Source organism: Oncorhynchus gorbuscha, linkage group LG05 (genome assembly GCF_021184085.1).
Source record: "Oncorhynchus gorbuscha isolate QuinsamMale2020 ecotype Even-year linkage group LG05, OgorEven_v1.0, whole genome shotgun sequence".
NCBI lineage: Eukaryota > Metazoa > Chordata > Actinopteri > Salmoniformes > Salmonidae > Oncorhynchus > Oncorhynchus gorbuscha.
Window position 1 is genome coordinate 29,544,733 of NC_060177.1, and position 22,647 is coordinate 29,567,379.

The 22,647-nt window shown below is 41.6% G+C and overlaps 2 protein-coding genes across 16 annotated transcripts in view; one reads left to right on the forward strand and one right to left on the reverse strand.

Annotated features, from left to right (window-relative positions):
- LOC124035800 (tight junction protein ZO-1-like) overlaps positions 1-1,581 on the reverse strand; it is a 194,670-nt gene extending 193,089 nt beyond the window's left edge. For all 13 annotated transcript variants that reach the window (XM_046349559.1, XM_046349558.1, XM_046349554.1 and 10 more), the window contains exons 1-2: positions 1,221-1,581; positions 557-692 (exon numbers count right to left, since the gene is read on the reverse strand). In XM_046349559.1, coding sequence (XP_046205515.1) covers positions 557-692; positions 1,221-1,566 — 482 coding nt within the window. In that variant the 5' untranslated portion in view covers positions 1,567-1,581. The remainder of the gene's footprint in view (positions 1-556; positions 693-1,220) is intronic.
- An 8,827-nt stretch (positions 1,582-10,408) lies between these two features.
- Positions 10,409-21,624, forward strand: LOC124035802 (sorbitol dehydrogenase-like). Of its 3 annotated transcripts, XM_046349563.1 has the most exons (10): positions 10,409-10,782; positions 15,624-15,754; positions 16,450-16,483; positions 16,595-16,759; positions 16,911-17,070; positions 17,197-17,315; positions 17,759-17,824; positions 18,024-18,202; positions 18,963-19,084; positions 21,077-21,624. In XM_046349563.1, the coding sequence occupies exons 4-10, from the start codon at positions 16,609-16,611 to the stop codon at positions 21,240-21,242; spliced, it is 963 nt and encodes a 320-aa protein (XP_046205519.1). In that variant the 5' UTR covers positions 10,409-10,782; positions 15,624-15,754; positions 16,450-16,483; positions 16,595-16,608; the 3' UTR covers positions 21,243-21,624. The 3 variants fall into 3 exon arrangements, with proteins under 3 accessions (XP_046205519.1, XP_046205518.1, XP_046205517.1); XM_046349562.1 differs by lacking the exons at positions 10,409-10,782; positions 15,624-15,754 and adding an exon at positions 15,929-15,985; XM_046349561.1 differs by lacking the exons at positions 10,409-10,782; positions 15,624-15,754 and adding an exon at positions 15,954-16,128.
- Positions 21,625-22,647: the final 1,023 nt, after the last annotated feature.

The window sequence follows — 22,647 nt, forward strand, 5'->3', positions numbered from 1 at the left end:
ACTTTTTCTGCGCTAAACTATGTTGAATATTGGCCTGTTGGAAACTACAACTCCCTACTACATCGCACAGTTCGGGCTTGATCTGATTTATCTCTAGAAAAACTGCACATTCTGCACATTGAGCTAACAGACAAAAACAGAATTCAATGGAATTCACATAATTGAACCGACGATGGTCAATGACTTAGTTAAAAAATGACAAATAACCGAAATTTCAGTTAATTGCTCAGCACCACTGTAGACACAAGTACTTGCCGTCTGAAGGTAACGGCATGTGTGAGGTCTCTAGAGAGTTAGAATTGCCAAACATCCGTTAAATTGGTTCAAATGAAATACTTTTAAGACACAATATATTGATCATTAAAGGTTAAGGTGGAAAACACACCGATTAATTCAGTTGTGTCCCAGTATAAGGGCCAGAAGACCACTGACCCCCAATAAAGTCAGCTCATATCACCATCATGTGGTTATAAGTAGGTACTACATCTACAGCCCATTGTAGGCGATGGTAAGGTTGCTGCAGAAGGCAGTTTTCTTGGTAGATATTATTGCTCACCTGGTGTTGAAGAGAGGGTCATTATAGATTAATAGAGGGTGCATCACTGTACGCTCCTGAGATAGAAATACACCCTGGTTGTGAGGAGCCATGACTCCCCCCTCCTGCTTGTGACAGCTCCTCAACGCAGGCTGATCTGTAAGAGATAATACAATAATAACAATGAATGAAAGCATCCATAATATTCAAACGAATTATACCATCAGATTAAGAAATAACTGGTGAAATACTGATGTGACACACACTTCATTTTCCCCAGATGATGAATTAAATCATGTTACAATATGCCACTTCATCATTCATTCCGTTGTTTCGGCCTAAACACCAGCAATTGAAAAACAAAAACAACATGTAAACAAAAATACAAACAAAATTGAAGACAGTACAGAATGCTGATTACCCTGTCTCTCGTGTTTTCTTAATTTAACTAATTGGGACAATGGACTGTCTGGCACTGATGCAGGGGCCATGTGTTACAACATATCCTACTGGACAGACAATAATCTCCTCACTGCCGTGGCTTACAGTCGCTATTTTATCCCAGTTCTCAGGTAGTTTAGAACAGGTTAAAACCTCCTGCTACTAACATTAACACATCACACATTTTCCATTGAAACTGACAGAAATTACATATTTTGTGATTTCAAGACTGATTTTACTGTACCTTCAATATCCAGCAGAAAACAGGTTAGTAAGTGTGGACACACCTCCTCTAGAACAGAGCAGAAAGCACAGAAGGCCCCCGGGCCCTTCAAAGACAACTTGTCCAGAAATATCTCTGTCCTTTTCTTATTGGTGTCATAACCCAGGATGTCCTTGCATTCCACCAGAGAGAACACCCTGTCATACACAAGGTATGGCAGCACCTTGTTGACATCCAGCTCCTTAAGTAACCGCTCCCTATGGTGCCTCAGGATTTTGGCAGCCCACGTTTTCTTCTTCTTGCCAGATGGTCCCCGGCCGCTCATCTGCTTCTTCACAAACCAATTCCGAGTATCACTGCCCAGCATTTTGAGGTTGAATAAAAATACGTTTTCTTTAACAAAAGTCAATTGGATGGTAGCACATATTCTACAAATGTGGAGGTTGCCATGCCAAATAGTTCCATAATGCGGACTATGTTTCCACCAGACATAATACGTCTGGACAGGAAGGTCGACAGTCTGGGCATGGACAAAAAATTAGCTTGGTGCTTATGTTGTTAAGAGGATTATCATACTCAGTTTAGACCTTCACAAACTGCTCACCAAGAAAATACAGCACTCAGACCAATTTACTATTCGGCTTTGTTATAACAGACCTAGTAGCCTAATCATGACACTTGTCTATTTAAAATCCATCTATAGTCTCTATAAAATCAGGCTGGGCACTGCATATTTGTTTATTGGAAATTAGAAGAGGGGGGGGGTGGGATTTCGGCAAGACTAATTTCTTGCTTCCCAAATAGAGCTCCGAAATTCATGATAACAAAAGGGGTAAGTAAAAGACAGGTCAGGGACAGGCGAGAGTTTATAAACCAGGTTTGAGTCCAGACAGTACAAAGAGATAGGCAGGCTCGAGGTCAGAACTGGCAGGCGGATATGGCGTCAGAACAGGCAAGGGTCAAAACCAGGAGGGATAGGAAAAAAAGAGACTTGGACAAATTGGAGCTAGGAAAGCCGCTGGTTGACTTGGCTAAAACAGACGAACTGGCACAGACAGACAGGAAACACAGGGATAAATACCTGGAGTAGGTGGAGACAATCACAAAGACAGGTGAAACAGATCAGGGTGTGACACTTTTGGGAGCAGTAGGATAATGCAAAGGCTGTTGATACAGAGGTAAAATATGCTCTTCTTCATCTTAGTTTCAATTTAGTGAAAGTCATAATTTGTTCACTTTAAGCACAATTCATTTGTGTATGTATCGTATTTATATTGTAAGGATTCAGATGACAGACTGGCATTGGGCAATAGGCAGAAGGAAGAGGACTGCGGTGGAGTGATCACATGGACATCAGTAGTTGGTATGTACTGCATCTTGTATGGGTCAACTGATCAGCTACTAATTTTGAGGGGTTCAGAACAATTACATATATTCACTGAGTATACCAAACAAATACCCCCCCAGAACACACATCGCAGCATGGATTCTACAAGGTCTACAATGTGTTTCACAGGGATGTTGGCCCATGTTGACTCCAATGCTTCCCACAGTTGTGTCAAGTTGGCTGGATGTCCCTTAGGTGGTGGACCATTATTGATACACACAGGAAGCTGTTGAGTTTGAAAATCCCAGCAGCATTGCAGCTCTTCACACAAACCCTATTCAAAGGCGCTTAAATCTTTTGTTTTGCCAGTTCACCTTCTGAGTGGCACACATACACAATCCAGGTCTCAATTGTCTCAAGGCTTAAAAATCCTTCTTTGCCCCTTCATCTACACTGATTGAAGTGGAATTAACAAGTGACATCAATAAGGGATCATAAACTGTGTTCGATTACTCATACTAACCCCACTAACCGTAAAATTTGTGACGTGAATTTAGTATAGAGTATGCTTATTGGTCATAGTATGGATATATTTAGTATGCCAAAAGTTCCCGGATGTCGTACTAAATTTGCCAAAATATGATGTACACACGCAATGACACTATTTCCGTACTTTAGGGCCCATAATGCAATTCCTCAGGAAATGGGCGTGGCTTCACATCGTTTCCAGATTTGAAGAAAATGGTGGAAAATATGCAGTCGAAGTACAACGAGGGCAGATACAAATTCATTGCTTTAACTAATCATGACAAATGTTAAGAAAATGTTGAGAAATTGTAATAAATTAATGACTTTTCAAATAAGTTACCTTACAAGTTAGATTGGCTGACAATTTTATTTAGCTACGCTGTTCTTACGTACCACATAGCATATCATTATCGCAGTATGTATTGGTATGTTGTTAGCTAGCTACCTAACGTTAGTTGGCTACTTAAACTTGCGAGTATATTAACTATAGGCTATCTATCTAACTACCCAACGTTTATTGACTTGATTATTCCTGTCATTCTTAGCTTAGCTAAATGGTATAGTGCATTCTCAATGGACATTCGGATGCTTTCGTAAATCTACTCCGATAGCCAAAAACCCTGAATAATTAATTTATGAGCGCTCAATACCTGTTGAATATGGCCGGTGTCAGTAAACGTCTAGACAAAAGCATAATTCAATTGTTGCCAGCAGCACAGTTAGTCACCAATGCTCTGGATAACATGAAAACTGCCTAACCAGCTCAGCTAGGGCGAGTAAAATGGTCAAGAGTGGTCTCATTTGTGTCTGGAAGTAGCTAGCAAGCTAGCCAACGTTAGCTTGGGTGCTTGACTGCCATTGTAAGGTCAGAACGCTCAAATCAACCCTAATCCTCGGTCCGAGCATCCAGTGTGCGCACCCCGAGAGGAAACGCTCTGAATTTACAAACGGACAATTTAACACTCCAGATTGAATTTAAGAACACACCCGATGTCGCAAAATGTCTAACGAGTAATTTGTTAAGCATCAACTTCCGGTAGACATGCTAAGAGCTAGTACGCTCAACTGAAAGCATACTGTTCGTTTACAGTATATTAAAATGAACTAATAATATATATTATGTAGTATATACTCATTAAGTATATAGTATACAGTATGTTAGTTTGGCTATTCGAACACAGCTATAACGTTGGATTCACCTATGCCATGGAAAGAGCAGGAGTCCTCAATGTTTTGTAAACTCAGTATATAAATAATTGGTCCAGAACAGAGCATGCAGATTGTTTTTTTTACATTTCTACCATTAGGGGTCATATGTTCCTATGCAATGGTTACAATTCAGCAAAATGTACTCACACTAAACAACATACTATTTTTATGAAATAGCCATGAGGTACCCTTTCTGCATACTCCAAAAGAGAGGGTGCTCTGTGTTGTGAAGAACAACATCACCCAGTTAATAACATGGTTACAGGTGTAACAAATACTTATCACCCAGCATTTTGACAACTATCCTTATGTGCTTTCCATAGGAATGTATTATCAATTATAGAAATACACCCTTTCTAGAATAATGGAAACATTTATAATGTAACCATGTTTATTCTATTTGAAGAATATGTCCGAACTGAATATTGATGAACTGAGGACTTACTCAGGAGGACTTCAAGACTTCCTACCAGGCCATTGTGGTTCTTCAGTCTCTAAAAAAGGCGCTCCACAGTAGATATTGGTTAATGTCATATTACAAGGATACAGATCACAGCGATAATTAAAAGTAACACTTTTTATTGGAGAAGAACAAATACAGTATGGAACGTTAAACGGAAGATTTAACAGGATCTCTAGACAGTGTTGTCCCTCTTTCACTATTCACCATCGTTTGCTGTTGAATATATATATTTTTAAATGATTGATTTAAAGAGTTTACTTACAAATATTTGTATTTACACAGACATGATGAGATATACAGTGTGTTATGAATCAGAAATATCTGTCACGGTTTCATTCACCTTTCCCAGCAAAATGAAGTCCAACCCCTGCATGGAGCATAGAAAAACTAAACTAAATGGTTACCAACACATACATATAGCAACCTGAACCAGACTGGTTTGCAGTCAGTACTTAATCAACACATTAAAGAAGAGGGGCGTTCCTCTTACCAAACCACATGACATTTGTTTTGGAGGTGTTCAGAACAGGGCAGAGAAAGCTTGTTGGACACTGAGAAAGCTTTGTTGTAGAGCGTTTAACACAAAATCCGGGGAGGGCCAGCTGAGTATAAAACTATATAATCTGCACATAAATGGATGAGAGAGCTTCCTACTGCCTGAGCTTGTTGTTGATGTAAATTGAGAAGAGCGTGAGGGGCCTAGGATCGAGCTTTGTGGTACTCCCTTGATGACAGGCAGTGGCTGAGACAGCAGATGTTCTGACTTTCTCACCTTCTCCAAGAAGAAGGCGACTCAATTACCAACCCATCGTCGGGGAGATTGTGCGATAAACCTTCAGGTAGATGCCGCACTTCCCAGGAGTAACGTGTATCCCCTGTCACAGGCGGAGACGGCGGCTATGGAGAAGTGCGTCAGGGGTACATTCGGTCCTCCACTTCAGCCGCCTCCTCGTCTCTTTTTTTGTGAAGAAGAAGGAGGGAGGTCTGCGCCCGTGTATTGAGTGTAGTTACCCGCTACCTCTCAAAGCCACAGCGAATTAGTCAATGCACGGGGCACGCTTCTTCACTAAACTAGATCTCAGGAGCGCTTACAACCTGGTGCGTATCCGGGAGGGAGATGAGTGGAAGACAGCGTTCAGTACCACCTCAGGGCATTATGAGTACCTCGTCATGCCGTACGGGTTGATGAATGCTCCGTCAGTCTTCCAAGCCTTTGTGGATGAGATTTTCGGTGACCTGCACGGACAGGGTGTAGTGGTGTGGGTATGGCTGGGACGGGTATGGTCCAGAGGAGAGATGCTGGGTTCGAGGACATGTGGAGGACGTGTTGGATCCTTCAGTGCTGCGAGATTTCCACTGTCTCCATCCGGAGCACCCTGCGCCTCGCCCCCCCGGTTCGTCCCAGAGGTTGGTGGCAACGCTCAGCTGGAGCTGCGCGTTGGGGGGGGGGGGGGGGGGGGTACTGTCAGGACTTCTACCAAAGTCGGTCCCTCTCCTTTGTTCGGGCAGTGTTCAGCGGTCGATGTCACCAACCTTCTAGCCATCGCTGATCCATTTTTCATTTTCCATTGGTTTTGTCTTGTCTTCCTTCACACCTGGTTCCAATCCCATCAATTACATGTTGTGTATTTAACCCTACGTTTCCCCTCATGTCCTTGTATGTTATGTGCAAGTTATGTTTTGGTGTGCGACGGGTTTTGTATCCACTTTTATTATTTTGTATATTTTGTTTCTCCGTCCCCTGACAGCGCCTTCGTCAGGGGTATATGCCAGAGTAGGTATGTCATCAGGAGCAACAGGCATGTCATTCCTCACCATCTCTGAACTCTCCGGATCTTCAGGCGAGTGTATCTGTTGGCTATTGGGAGTTGAGCCATGATTTGGGCATTTGATGTGCTTTTAGACTATTTGCATGTGATGTTGTATGGGGGTTCCGTCACTTTAAAAAAATCCTCTTTGTTTCCAAACAGCTCCAAATAAGAGGCATTCTCCGTGTGCATAGGCTGAGTCAGTATATATATTTACTGTTTTACCTTTCCCTAAAACACATGCTGCAGTAAGAGCCATTAGTTCTGCCAACTGAGCTGAACAGGTTGTGGACAGTATTTCGTTTTTTCCTCTATAAAATACTTTCCATGTTTTCTTACTACTGCATATCCTGCATGGTTACCAGTATAATCTTTATAACAGGACCCATCTACAAAGTATTCTTCTAAATAAGTTCCTTCTCTGTCCAGAAAAGGCATAGACTCAAGATCTGGTCTTAACTATGCCACTTTGTTTACTTTGTCTACACACTCATCTCATATGTATATACTGTACTCGATACCATCTACTGTATGCTGCTCTGTCCTTATCCCCTTACACTGTGTATAAGACAGTAGTTTTGGAATTGTTAGTTAGATTACTTGTTGGTTATCACTGCATTGTCGGAACTAGAAGCACAAGCATTTCGCTACACTCGCATTAACATCTGCTAACCATGTGTATGTGACAAATAAAATTTGATTTGATTTAGGTTGGTAAATGTTAGAGATACTGCTACACAATCATGAGTAGTTCCTTCTTTCAGCTGAATTTACTGTATTACATCGTTTCATAGAAACATCTGTATAATTTAGCAGGGTCATGTATTCTAAAGTTCTTGCATTGGTTAATATAAATGTTCCCTGTTCAATCAACTCTACTATTTTATGGTGTGTGAGGAGTGTTACTGGATATCCAAAAGTTATGGTTGAAGCTTTGTCATACGCGTACTGCAAAGCTGCCACTCCCTGATAACAAAGAGGATATCCCTGGGCAACTGAGTCCAGTTTAGTACTGTAGTAAGCAATGGGTTGCTTCCGCCTTCCACTACATGTATTCTGCATAAGTACCGCTGCTGCATAACCATCGCACCTGTTTGCTACATATAACAAAAATGGCTTTGTGTATTCTGGAGTCGCTAAGACTGGTAGCTGTCTGCATTTCCTTTTTTAATGTTTCAAATGCAACCAGAGCATCATTGTTCCAGTTTAGTTTAGCCCTGAGATTAAGCTGACCTGCTTCTTTCATGATTTCTCTCAAGGGGGCAGTCTTCACTACATACTCTTCTATCCAGTCTGAGCTAAATCCAGTCATTCCTAAATAGGTCATCATTTGAGCTAATGTTTGTGGCAAGGGTGCTTTACTGATTCCTTCCAGCTGTCCTGGTGCTGTTACCTTGGTTCCATGAGCAATGGTTCTTCCTAGGTACTCAACCTGAGGCTGGCAGTATTGAAGTTTTGTTTTAGAGACTTTATGTCCTCCCTCTGCCAATCTCTGTTGCAATTTCATGGAGTCTGTGTAACACTGTTCTAGAGAGGGAGAACAGATTAGTAAATCATCCACGTATTGAATCAATGTTCCACCATGAGGAGAGTGATGAGAGTACTTAAATCCCTGTGGAATCTGAGTATATTAAATTGTTGTTCTCTGTACGTAAACGCAAACAAATGTCTGCACTCTTCCGCCAGGGGCACACAAAAAAATGCTCCACATAGATCAATCACTGTAAAGTACTTGGCATCTTGGGGGGACATTGGTCAGCAATGTGTGAGGGTTAGGAACTTCTGCATCCCAGTCTAATGCTATGTCATTAATTGCCCTTAAATCAGGTACCAGTGTCCATTTTTTACCATCTGCTTTAAGAACTGGTAATAAAGGTGTATTTCAGCAACTTTGTGTCTCTATTAAAACCCCTGCTTTGATTAGTCCCTCAATTGTCATGCTTACCTCTTCCTCAGCTTCAGGCTTCATATAACATTGAGCTTTCCAAGGGGGTTTTAGCATCCGGGTTTTACTTTGATGCATACAGGATTTGCTGATTTAACCAATCCTACATCTGTGTCATGTTGCGACCATACCCCTTCAGGTAAAACATTTTTCCATTTCCTGTCTCAGTTCACTTATTGATTCAATATTATCTCCTAATTGTATTTGTTGATTAGCTGTAACCTCGAATACCCTTGGATCCCCATTCATTACTGTTGTGGTCAGTATTTTGAGAAAGGCTTTATCTTCAGAGTGGAAAATCAATGGATTGTCTGTTTTCTTCCATTTACAATTCTTGGCTTTCTTTACCATGGGTCCCAATTATGTTGCTTTGAACCCTTTCTTTACCATGGGTCCCAATTATTTTGCTTTGAACCTTTTCTTTACCATGGGTCCCAATTATTTTGCTTTGAACCCTTTCTTTACCATGGGTCCCAATTATTTTGCTTTGAACCCTTTCTTTACCAACAATGTAATGTGAGGGGCAGAATCAGAGACATTATACCATTCCTCTACAAAGATAGATCCAACCCTATCCATTACATCCACTGCTGCTCTCTGTTTCCCTATAATTATACACATAATTGGTACTGATTTTCCATTTGCGTTCATTATCCAAAGCCGTTCTAACAAATGGTCTTGGTAAGGATCATACTGCATCGTGCAGTGATATTTGGAATTTGCTCTACCTTTCTTCAGGTATCTTGGCCTGAATAAACCTTCCCTATTTCTCTATGGTTTTATTTACTTCTGACTCAATGTCCCCTAACCAATACACATTTGCTGTCTCTCCTGTCATTACCATTTGTAGATTTACTCCTGTTCTATCAATAATTACCCCTTCAGGTGAGCACTTCATTTGTATTCTCATTTTAGAGCATCCCTACCCAGTAAATTAATTGGAGTTTGTTCTGACACTAGTATAGGGAGTGTTGCTGATCTACCATCAGTCATTAGATGTACAGGAGCTGTCATTGGAATTAGCTGTGTTTGTCCCGAGAATCCTATAGTTTTGGCATATTTTCCAGACATGGGGAGATGAGGCATAATTTGGATTTATACATGTGTAAGTGGCTCCAGAACTGATCATCATAGGTGGGCCTCTGTTCTCTATTTGAAACTGCAGCATAGGTTCTTGATCAGCTCTTGTGGTTATTGGAAACTGACTCTCCCCTGTAGGATTCTCTGGGCATCCCTAGTATCCCTGATTAGGCCCCGCCCATGGTTTCATATGGTCCTGTGGTTGTCTCTGATTATTTTGCCAGCCTCCTTCTTGGTTCCATTTAAATTGATACCCATTTCTTTGGTTCGTTTTGGTTCCTGTTTCCTTGTATCTTCCAAGAATTTGTAGGGCAGTTTATTTTGAAGTGTTTTAGCTGGTGACATCCCCAACAGGTCCTAGGTGGCCCATGTGGGCTCCTAAATCCTTTTCTATGATTTTTCTGTGGATGTCTATGTTGCCCATTGTCATTATTACATTGTTGGGGATGTTGTGCATACACATTTACTACTGGTGGTGTGGGTTGCACTTGGGCCTGCTGGACGGGAGGCAGTTGCGGCCCTCCTGGGGAGACTGTAGCCATAGTCCCTACTTCCGGCACAGGTGTTGTATCTGGATTTTCTTTTTTCCTTTGTAGGTCAATTCTTCCAGCTGAAGCTGAGTTATTTTTAACTGAACGTTTTTTTCTTATACTGTGAGTTTCTGTTCATGCTTTTTGTGTTTTCCCACTGCATGGATGACAAGGTCACATAATTCTTTGTGTGATATGGTGGCCTGATATGGTTCCCAATCAGAGGCAGCTGTTTATCGTTGTCTCTGATTGGGGATCATGTTTAGGTAGCCATTTCCCTTTGGTGTTTGTGGGATCTTGTCTATGTGTAGTTGCCTGTCAGCACTTGTTTGTATAGCCTCACGGTTCTGTTTGATACTTTGTTCAGTGTTCATTCTTTAAATAAGAAGGTACACATACCACGCTGCGCCTTGGTCTCCTTCATACGACGAATGTGACATTTTGAAGTCAGTCCCACTACATCCTCCAGCTTGCTTCTCACTGACAGGGGCATGGTTTCTATCGCTGAGTTTCGGAACAGAGTTGTCATCAGTCGGTCTCCCTCTGGATCCTGTTCTGTTTCCTGCCTTGTTTCAGCTGTCCGTGTAAATACACAGCCGGATTCTCTGTCACCCCCATTGGCTCTCCTTTTAGTGACTTTGTGTCCATCCGTGCAGATTACTCATCTCTTAGGGCTCTCCAGACTCCTGGACGGTATGTATCAAAGTCCACTCCATCCCTCATTGGATCCCCTATTTCCATTCTCAGGCCACATCCAGTACATCCTCCATTTCTGCCACTCCTACTACTCTCGCCAACAGTGCCTTCAGATCCCCCACAGCCAGTAGTTTCCCCATGGTTTGCTCTTCAAACGTTCTGATCCATTTTCCAGCGCCATCAGGAAGGTCAGGTATATGGGTAACCAACCATTCCAGGTCCTGTGACCCCCATGGAATGTAATGCCCTTGGGTCACTTTAATCAAAATCTGTTATTGTGTACCATATCTTTCAGGTTCTTTCATCTTCCTCTCACTACTTATTTTCTCTCTTTCATAATCATAGGCCATGTTCTTAAAACTGGCCATATCTTCTTCACTTTCCCACTCTTGTGTACTACATGTCTGTTCTCTCAGTTTCTTTTAATTTGCTCTCTCCCTCTGTTCACTTAAGCGTTTTTCTATCTTTTGTATTTTTCCATCCACCCTCCTGCTTCTTGCTTCTATTTCAGTTACTATGTCTTCATCCAGTGAATCTTCATCCTTTTGAACCTTCAATTTTGCTCAGGCCTTTCTTAATCCTTCATAACAATTCAACTTTTCTGGGTTCCTTCCTGTGCCTTGCTCAATCTCCCCTATCCTTTCCAAGTCCTTTCTTCTCTCTAAAGGAAGTGTAGAGGAAACAACCCCCTCGTCCTCTAATTCCACTTACCCTTTTATTTCCACGATTCCAGACACCAGCAGGAATTGTCCATTGGCGAATGGTGAAGGTTCTGTAAACCATTCCACCTTCTTCCTGTCTGACTTTTCATTGTCTTTCTCTAACATTCTTCTTGCTGTCTTTATACTTTTTAACAATACCGCTCCGTATACTTTGAACATTTTCATCAACTCGCTTTCTCTAGCTCTTTTATTTTTCCATTTCTTTCCTGTGCCATTTGCTTCATGGTTTTTATTAGAGTTTCCATTTCCTCACACACTGAGACATCAAATGTTCCCTCTTTCGGCCATTTAGTACCCATTATCCTGGTGCTTTTTTTCCCATTTCTTAGACATTTCTTTTAGTTATTTTTTTGCATAGGGGATGTCTAACGCTCAAAATGTCTACTGCCCTTTTACTCATTATGCGGCCTGCATCGTTTTGGTCTTCCTCGTTTTGGTCTTCCTAACGTCAGTCTCAGTTTTATTCCTTTTTCTGTGTTAATCTACCAAGTACTAGTATTTTCTTTAATATTAGTCTATAGGCTGTTTTGTATTTTTATAATTGCTGCTCTTTTAAGTAATTTTCCTTATTTATTCTAATGCTATGGATATTCTTGTTTCTGGGTTTATTCCTTTAGCTTTCTGTGATATACATATTTATTCTTTACTTCATATTTTCATGTTTTGTGCTATTGCCTTATTAAACCACTTTATCTTGTTCCTATATTACTCCCTATAGATCCAGGGCTAAAAACTTTAATGATCTGTTCAAACCCTAAATATGTTGACCCTATTCTCTTCTATTTATATCCATGTTAGTTTTCTCTCTCTGATTATTGTACTTTAACTATTGATAATCTCCGACCACTACCTTGTATCCTTTTCCCTCTCGCTCTCATCCAACACTTCCCACACTGCCCCTACTCGGATGGTATCGCGCCGTCCCAACCTTCGCTCTCTCTCCCCCGCTACTCTCTCCTCTTCCATCCTATCATCTCTTCCCTCTGCTCAAACCTTCTCCAACCTATCTCCTGATTCTGCCTCCTCAACCCTCCTCTCCTCCCTTTCTGCATCCTTTGACTCTCTATGTCCCCTATCTTCCAGGCCGGCTCGGTCCTCCCCTCCCGCTCCGTGGCTTGACGACTTTGCGAGCTCACAGAACAGGGCTCCGGGCAGCCGAGCGGAAATGGAGGAAAACTCGCCTCCCTGCGGACCTGGCATCCTTTCACTCCCTCCTCTCTACATTTTCCTCCTCTGTCTCTGCTGCTAAAGCCACTTTCTACCACTCTAAATTCCAAGCATCTGCCTCTAACCCTAGGAAGCTCTTTGCCACCTTCTCCTCCCTCCTGAATCCTCCTCCCCCCCCTCCTCCCTCTCTGCAGATGACTTCGTCAACCATTTTGAAAAGAAGGTCGACGACATCCGATCCTCGTTTGCTAAGTCAAACGACACCGCTGGTTCTGCTCACAGTGCCCTACCCTGTGCTCTGACCTCTTTCTCCCCTCTCTCTCCAGATGAAATCTCGCGTCTTGTGACGGCCGGCCGCCCAACAACCTGCCCGCTTGACCCTATCCCCTCCTCTCTTCTCCAGACCATTTCCGGAGACCTTCTCCCTTACCTCACCTCGCTCATCAACTTATCCCTGACCGCTGGCTACGTCCCTTCCGTCTTCAAGAGAGCGAGAGTTGCACCCCTTCTGAAAAAACCTACACTCGATCCCTCCGATGTCAACAACTACAGACCAGTATCCCTTCTTTCTTTTCTCTCCAAAACTCTTGAACGTGCCGTCCTTGGTCAGCTCTCCCGCTATCTCTCTCAGAATGACCTTCTTGATCCAAATCAGTCAGGTTTCAAGACTAGTCATTCAACTGAGACTGCTCTTCTCTGTATCACGGAGGCGCTCCGCACCGCTAAAGCTAACTCTCTCTCCTCTGCTCTCATCCTTCTAGACCTATCGGCTGCCTTCGATACTGTGAACCATCAGATCCTCCTCTCCACCCTCTCCGAGTTGGGCATCTCCGGCGTGGCCCACGCTTGGATTGCGTCCTACCTGACAGGTCGCTCCTACCAGGTGGCGTGGCGAGAATCTGTCTCCTCACCATGCGCTCTCACCACTGGTGTCCCCCAGGGCTCTGTTCTAGGCCCTCTCCTATTCTCGCTATACACCAAGTCACTTGGCTCTGTCATAACCTCACATGGTCTCTCCTATCATTGCTATGCAGACGACACACAATTAATCTTCTCCTTTCCCCCTTCTGATGACCAGGTGGCGAATCGCATCTCTGCATGTCTGGCAGACATATCAGTGTGGATGACGGATCACCATCTCAAGCTGAACTTCGGCAAGACGGAGCTGCTCTTCCTCCCGGGGAAGGACTGCCCGTTCCATGATCTCGCCATCACGGTTGACAACTCCATTGTGTCCTCCTCCCAGAGCGCTAAGAACCTTGGCGTGATCCTGGACAACACCCTGTCGTTCTCAACTAACATCAAGGCGGTGGCCCGTTCCTGTAGGTTCATGCTCTACAACATCCGCAGAGTACGACCCTGCCTCACACAGGAAGCGGCGCAGGTCCTAATCCAGGCACTTGTCATCTCCCGTCTGGATTACTGCAACTCGCTGTTGGCTGGGCTCCCTGCCTGTGCCATTAAACCCCTTCAACTCATCCAGAACGCCGCAGCCCGTCTAGTGTTCAACCTTCCCAAGTTCTCTCACGTCACCCCGCTCCTCCGCTCTCTCCACTGGCTTCCAGTTGAAGCTCGCATCCGCTACAAGACCATGGTGCTTGCCTACGGAGCTGTGAGGGGAACGGCACCTCAGTACCTCAGGCTCTGATCAGGCCCTACACCCAAATAAGGGCACTGCGTTCATCCACCTCTGGCCTGCTCGCCTCCCTACCACTGAGGAAGTACAGTTCCCGCTCAGCCCAGTCAAAACTGTTCGCTGCTCTGGCTCCCCAATGGTGGAACAAACTCCCTCACGACGCCAGGACAGCGGAGTCAATCACCACCTTCCGGAGACACCTGAAACCCCACCTCTTTAAGGAATACCTAGGATAGGATAAAGTAATCCTTCTCACCCCCCTCCCCCCTTAAAATATGTAGATGCACTATTGTAAAGTGGCTGTTCCACTGGATGTCATAAGGTGAATGCACCAATTTGTAAGTCGCTCTGGATAAGAGCGTCTGCTAAATGACTTAAATGTAATGTAAATGTGATAATTACTCCTGTTTCTTGTTTTTTATAACTGTTCTCTCTTTTTGAGTAAATTCTTATTTCAAATGTTCCAATTTCTATAGACTGAATATTCATCCACTTTGCAGTACAGAATTTAACGATCTCACCGGCCACTCGCTAATATCGTCTCGACATTTATTACGAAGTTACTATATTGTTCATGTATTTGCCTTCATATTAGGACATGCAACCTGTAGAGTCACAGAAATAGTTTCATACCATAGGACCATAGCAACGCACTTTACAGGAATAACCAATCCGTGTCCTCCTGCTGACTCCTCTGAAAGGGACACCCCTGTTCTGGTAAAAACCCAAGAGTTGTCTGTCATAGTTGACGTGTACCTTTGATGAAAATTACAGGCCTCTCATCTTTTTAAGTGGGAGAACTTGCACAATTGGTGGCTGACTAAATACTTTTTTTGCCCCACTGTATATACCTGATGTTACCAGTGAATGCAGTTTCTGTGAACTAGAAACGGAATCTATTGAACACTTATTCTGTCATTGTTTGTATAGTGAATTGTTCTGGACTGATGTAAAACCATATATTGGCCTCAAACTGCATACAACCATGAAAAGTTTGACATATTATTTTACTACACTGATTCCACAATTGATGTCATAAATCTCTTTATTGTATTAGGAACATTTTTTATTTTTTATCAGAACTATTTAGTCATTAAAACGCATACAAAACGTAAAAAAACAACGTATTCGCTACATGTCTGTATTTGAATTGATATAATGTGGATTAGTTGTATTTTATTTTTTTCTAATTTCTTTGTGGAATCCCGCTGGCTGTTATGTTTTATGTTTTGCATGTTACTGTAAAAAAACAAACAGTAAAAAAGTAAAAAAAAAACATTTCTATATATATCCATATATACGTATCTCCATAGAAACATTTCCTGTGCGTCTTCAACCTCATTCCCGCCCCCGGAAACAAGACCTGTGACTGATTCATTTGCTTCGCACTGCAATCATGTGACTAACCACAACGCTCTGGGTTAGCTCAAATGCGACGCAGCAGGTGAGACAGGAGCAACATAAAAATTGTAGCATTCATTTCAGAGCCTTACAACATTTAATGTATAAATCATTAAAATAACTCATATTAGATTAATACAAATAGCAATACACTTTTCGTATAATTTTAAGAATTGCTCAATTCGACCCTCTCTTTGCTAAAATGGAATGTTCTCTCTAACGATACTCCAATCACATGTTTTGTTTTGTCGACTGCCCACCAAGCAGCAGGAAGGTGAATTTTGAGCCATGCACAGACCTAACAATAATTTTATAAGGTTTTTGATTTTATTCACACTGTAGTTGTCTTTGAGTAAATACAACATGGAAAAAGATAACCTATCCGTGGTGTTGCATTCCCAGGGCGACCTCAGACTGGTAATAAAGTAGTCTCTAAACTTTGTCTTGTTGATATAAGCAGATCGAGATTTAATGAAAACTGCAACTTTCGGTCAATATCACAAAGTTGATAACCAACGTTAGTTAGCTCATTTGCTCACGGCATAGCTTCGTCCAGGAACTAGCCATTTAAATGACCATATACAATATGAATAATTTTGACTTTCTTTTTAACATTAAAAGTAAAATGTTTTAATATAAATTGTCATTTAAATTGCTGGTTGCGGGACGCGAATGGAGAAATAATTAAGATTGATTACCCGAATGGTCAGACTAATTGTGACGATTGATTTCTTACAGGAACAACGACCCATCCCTGAACCAGGTCCAAATGGTATAAGAAACGATGCAGACAGCTTGTACAGTATATATTTCTGCATTTGATTTTTAATTGTGTACAGTTTGTGTATCCTGTGGCACAATTGCTTGTCTTTCCTTTATTCAGAGGTGTTGCTTCAGATGCATTCAGTTGGGATCTGTGGGTCCGATGTGCACTTCTGGCAAAATGGACGCATAGGTGACTATGTGGTAAAGAAGCCCATGGTGCTGGGGCATGAGGCCTCTGGTCGGGTGGTGAAGGTGGGCTCAGCAGTGAAGAACCTCAAAGAAGGTAAGAACTGTGCAAGCATGTGAGAAGGAAGTACTCATTTGATTCAATGTTTTGCTTTTAATGCAGGTTAATGTTCACCAGTTATAAAAACTGAACAGATAATGCAACTTTGGGATTGTCTGTCAATTATTCATATGTGTTGGATAATTAGGGGATCGAGTCGCTGTAGAGCCAGGTGTCCCTCGCGAGATAGATGAGTTCTTCAAATCAGGAAAATACAATCTTTCCCCCACTATCTTCTTCTGTGCCACACCCCCTGATGATGGGAATTTGTGCAGATTTTACAAACACAGCGCCAACTTCTGTTACAAGTGAGTTCATTATTTCTACTTTATCTACAAGGACAGATAACTGTCAACATACTGCAATGTAGAACATTTGGGGTAACATGACAAACCTACATTGCTTAAGTTCTCTCTGTTTCTGTGTATGGACAGGCTGCCTGACAATGTGACATATGAGGAGGGAGCCCTGATTGAGCCCCTGTCTGTGGCTATTCATGCCTGCCGCAGAGCTGGAGTGACCCTGGGCAGCAGTGTACTGATCTGTGGGGCAGGTAGGTAAAGCTCAGCTGTCATTCATTGTTACTGTTATTTACTGTTACTGCAGCTTGGACCCATGAAGTGTGACACAAACAAACTAACACATGTAAATAAAGATCAGCTCTTGCTTTTTAGTTCGATGTGTTTTCAATATAGACCTGGCGATAGACTAGTGCCCTGTCCAGGGAGTGTACTTTCACATCAAGGTGCCTCAAGCTACTGAATCAGTTGATAGGCTCCTGCCCTATGGGCCCTTCTGGCTCAGACAAGGCTTATGTACTATTTCCTATACCGACCCCTCATGTCATCACTTCTAGCCCTCATGCACACAGTTGACCAGCTAAGTTGAAAAATATCCTGTATGGTTACTAGCACAGTCTCATATCCCCATCGAGTGCATCGGCGTGGAGAGCAGTGTCCACATTCAAATTAAGCATTTCTCTTTTCCCTATCACAGGACCGATTGGGTTGGTCTGTCTGCTGGTGGCCAAGGCTATGGGTGCCTCACAGGTGGTCATAACTGGTAAGGCACAGGGTGAAACACTACACTCTTTATGGGATCTGTTTTGGTTCTCTCAAATCTAAATTGTCTACCGAGGACTTCCTTCTTTTGAAAGGGCTTTGAAGTGAAAAGCTTTTTGTGTGGGTACATGAGTAATACTGTGAGCTTGCCCAGTATAGTAGGGACTGCCACAGTATTATTTTTGTCTTTCCTGTTTCAGACCTGTCAGCAGATCGCCTGGTCATGGCCAAGGAGCTGGGAGCAGACTTCCCTCTGACTGTGAAGAGAGAGGATGGGCCTGAGGAGCTGGCAAAGAGAGTTGAAGGACTGATGGGAGCACAGCCTCATATCACCATTGAGTGCACCGGTGTGGAGAGCAGTGTCCAGACTGCCATTTATGTAAGTACAGCTACAAGAGTGATATTAGAGCCCATGGAAATACTGTGCTGTGAAATGTTGCAGTTTTCTCTTACAAAAAAAACAAACTATTTCAACCAAGACAAAGAACTGATGTTGGTAGAAGATGGAGGGAATGTTGGCGCACAGCTAAAGAAATTACAGTTAACGAAAATGTACGCTTAATCCAGTATGAACTAATCTATAGAATTTATTATACAAGAGACAAAATTCACATTCTACAGCACAGCAATGGAGTCATGTCTTAAGTGTAAAACTAATAATGACTCAATAATAATGATTCATGCTTTCTGGGAATGCTATAAAGTCCAAAGGTTATGGGTGGAGACAGTTGGCTGTCAGAAGTATTAGAATGTAAACATACTTTTAATCCGTCTGTCTGCATAGTTCAAGACATTGCATATGGGGGAGTGGTGAGAAACGCATTAAGAAGGAAAGAAATTCCACAAATGAAGTTTTAACAAAGAACAGCTGTTAATTGAAATGCATTCCAGGTGACTACCTCATGAAGCTGGTAGAGTGCCAAGAGTGCAAAGCTGTCATCAAGGCTGGCTACTTTGAAGAATATCAAATATAATATATATTTTGTTTTGTTTAACACTTTTTTGCTATCTACATGATTCCATATGTGCTATTTCATAGTGTTGATGTCTTCACCAGTATTCTACAATGTAGAACATAGTAAAAATAAAGAACCTTGAATGGTGTGTCCAAACCTTTGACTGGTACTACTTGCTGCCAGGCTACACGTCCTGGAGGAGTGGTGGTTCTAGTGGGGTTGGGTGCAGCGATGACCACTATCCCACTGCTTAATGCTGCTCTCAGAGAGGTGGACATCAGAGGGGTCTTCCGCTACTGCAACACGTAAGTGAACCTCCTTCTCTCAGGTTAACTGGGTACGGAAAATAAGTTGTCTTTTACACTGCCATTCATCTCACAAAACCGAGCCCTGAACAATTTGACCTGTTTCATAATCAACAGGTGTAGACTTTTATTTAACTAGGCAAGTCAGTTAAGAACAAGTTCTTATTTACAATGACTGTCTAGGATCAGTGGGTTAACTGCCTTGTTCAGGGGCAGAACGACAGATGTTTACCCTGTCAGCTTGGGGATTCGATCTAGCAACCTTTCGGTTACTGGCCCAATGATCTAACCACTAGGCCCCCAGACTAACCGGCATACATCTTAATCAGGTTACCTGTTGCCCAAACAGCAATTTTCACTCTTGAAATGTGATATTTGGAGACGTTACTGTATGAAACTAAGTATATGATTTGACAAAACGTTACGCTCACAGCAGCTTTCTCTTTCATCATGTGATTTCAAGTTGCTTTTGAAATATTTTTTACAAGATGACTCAAAACTGTTAAATACATACTTTGAATCTTATAAACCAGAAAGTATTGAAATATTGTAGTTGTTTTTTGTCTCGTCCTCTAGTCAGTACCTAGCTTCTGCCACCAGGAGGAGGTAGAGACTAATTCACCCACTGTATTTGAAGTCCAGTGTGTTGCACATACTGTAATAGAGACAATCAATCTTCTGGTCATTCAATAAATATTTTAAAAATGTAAATGGTTTATGTGAAACTGTTGACTGATAAAACCTAATGACACAATTCATAGTAGAACAAATATCTTCCAATTTATTTGAGATTTTATTGTTATCTTGACATAATGATTTGATACTATCATGAGGCATGCACACAGATAAATGTAAAATGTTCAAATGTCATTTTTAGTACAATGCATGTTAAAAGCATTACTCAGTCTTAAGGCTTCCTCAGTCACAGTGGGATTCATTGTTCATCTTTCTCTCAAGGCTGAAGCCCGACACAGCAGAATGAGGGATATTTGCAGTGGCTAACCATGACGCTTATGAGCACAATCCTAGACAAAGTTATCTTTATGTACAGACATTCTAATACTGCTTATGGCAATGGACACAGTTCTTACAACACAATACATTCACAATCGACTCAACTGAGTTTCTGTTGGGGTGAAACACATAAGATGAACTTAGCACACATAGAAACTACCCTTTCAAGTTTCATACATTGCTTATAGTTTTGAATGAACTGTTATTAAAATGTGTGAGAGACAGTGCTGTCCAAAACATTGTGTTGACATCTGGAAGTTAAAAACATACTTGCACACTAGTCAGTAACATTTACCTCCATGATGAGATTTGAATTTCTGCAAAATGATAAAGTTCAAATCTGAAGGGATGTGGTGTTTTGAAACATACAACCTCTCCTGCTAGTATTGGCTTGATATACATATATAAAAAAGAATATTACCCTATTAACTCCCAAATACCCTTTCATTGTCCATCTAAACTATATTGACAACAGGATTTCAATCGTCCTTTAGCGGTCAAGGGCTTTCTTCCCTGCTATCAAACCAGCAGGAAAAATCAATAGATATTTACAAAGCAGCCATGACCCTTCCCCATTACTTCAGACACATTAGCAAAATATGTATTTACACAAAAAATAAAAACAACAAAAACTAAATGAAGCAATATGCAGTTACAATATTACATTGATATGAATCTAAAAAATACTTTGCATTCCATGTAGTCTCACTGAACTGACATCCAAAAAAGACCTACAGGCCAGATAAATACAACAGAGCCCCGAAGCCAGCGCAGGAAGTTTTCAAATCAAATTGGACTTGTCACATGTTTCGCAATCAACAGGTGTAGACTAACAGTGAAATGCTTACTTTACAGGCCCTTCCCAACAATGGGAGTTCTTCAGGAATATGGTCCCTGATGTTCCAACAATTACAGCAAGTTGTGTTTATTGGTTGTCTTATAACTCAACTGTTAATGTGTTTTGTCTTCTTATTCTAGCTGGCCAATAGCTATAGCGATGCTGGCCTCTAAGAAGGTGAACGTGGCGCCCCTGGTGACCCACCGGTTCCCCCTAGAGCAGGCTGTGCAGGCCTTCGAGACCACACGCCAGGGACAAGGGGTCAAGATCATGCTCAAGTGTGACAAGACTGACCAGAACCCCTGAGAGGACTGGGAACACCAGGACCAACAAGAGTCAGTGTAGACAACCAGTGTTCTAAATCTTAACAGTTGATTATTCTGTTATTTGTCTATGTTGCCCCATGTTATTGTATACTTTCAATGTTTGATTTTATTCAGGCATACATCTTAATCGGGTTACCTGTTGCCCAAACGGCAATTTACACTCTTGAAATGTGATATTTGGAGACGTTACTGTATGAAACTAAGTATATGATTTGACAAACGTGCTCACAGCAGCTTTCTCTTTCATCATGTGATTTCAAGTTGCATTTGAGTGGGATTGCTTGATTACCATATTTGTATAAGATAACACAAAACTGTTAAATACATCCTTTGAATCTTATAAACCAGAAAGTATTTAAATATTTTAGCTGTTTTTTTTGTCTTGTCCTCTAGTCAGTACCTAGCTTCTGCCACCAGGAGGAGGTAGAGACTAATTCACCCACTATATTTAAAGTCCAGTGTGTTGCACATACTGTAATAGAGACAATCAATCTCCTGGTCATTCAATAAATATTTAAAAATGTAAATGGTTTATGTGAAACCGTTGACTGATAAAAATCTAATGACAATTTACAGTAAAACAAATACCTTCCAATGAGGCAGCCAAACAGAAATTGGAGTTTATTTGAGATTTTATTATCTTGACATAATGATTTGATACTATCATGAGGCATGCACACAGATAAATGTAAAATGTTCAAATGTCATTTTTAGTACAATGCATGTTAAAAGCATTACTCAGTCTTAAGGCTTCCTCAGTCACAGTGGGATTCTTTGTTCATCTTTCTCTCAAGGCTGAAGCCCGACACAGCAGAATGAGGGATATTTGCAGTGGCTAACCGTGACGCTTATGAGCACAATCCTAGACAAAGTTATCTTTATGTACAGACATTCTAATACTGCTTATGGCAATGGACACAGTTCTTACAACACAATACATTCACAATCGACTCAACTCAGTTTCTGTTGGGGTGAAACACATAAGATGAACATAGCACACATAGAAACTACCCTTTCAAGTTTCATACATTGCTTATAGTTTTGAATGAACTGTTATTAAAATGTGAGACAGTGCTGTCCAAAACATTGTGTTGACATATGGAAGTTAAAAACATACTTGCACACTAGTCAGTAACATTTACCTCATGAGATTTGAATTTCTGCAAAATGAAAAAGTTAAAATCTGAAGGGATGTGGCGTTTTGAAACATACAACCTCTGCTGCTAGCATTGGCTTGATATACAGTACCAGTCAAAAGTTTGGACACACATTCTCATTCAAGGGCATTTCTTTATTTTTACTATTTTCTACATTGTAAACTCAGCAAAAAAAAGAAACTTCCTCAATATCAACTGTGTTAATTTTCAGAAAACTTAACATGTGTT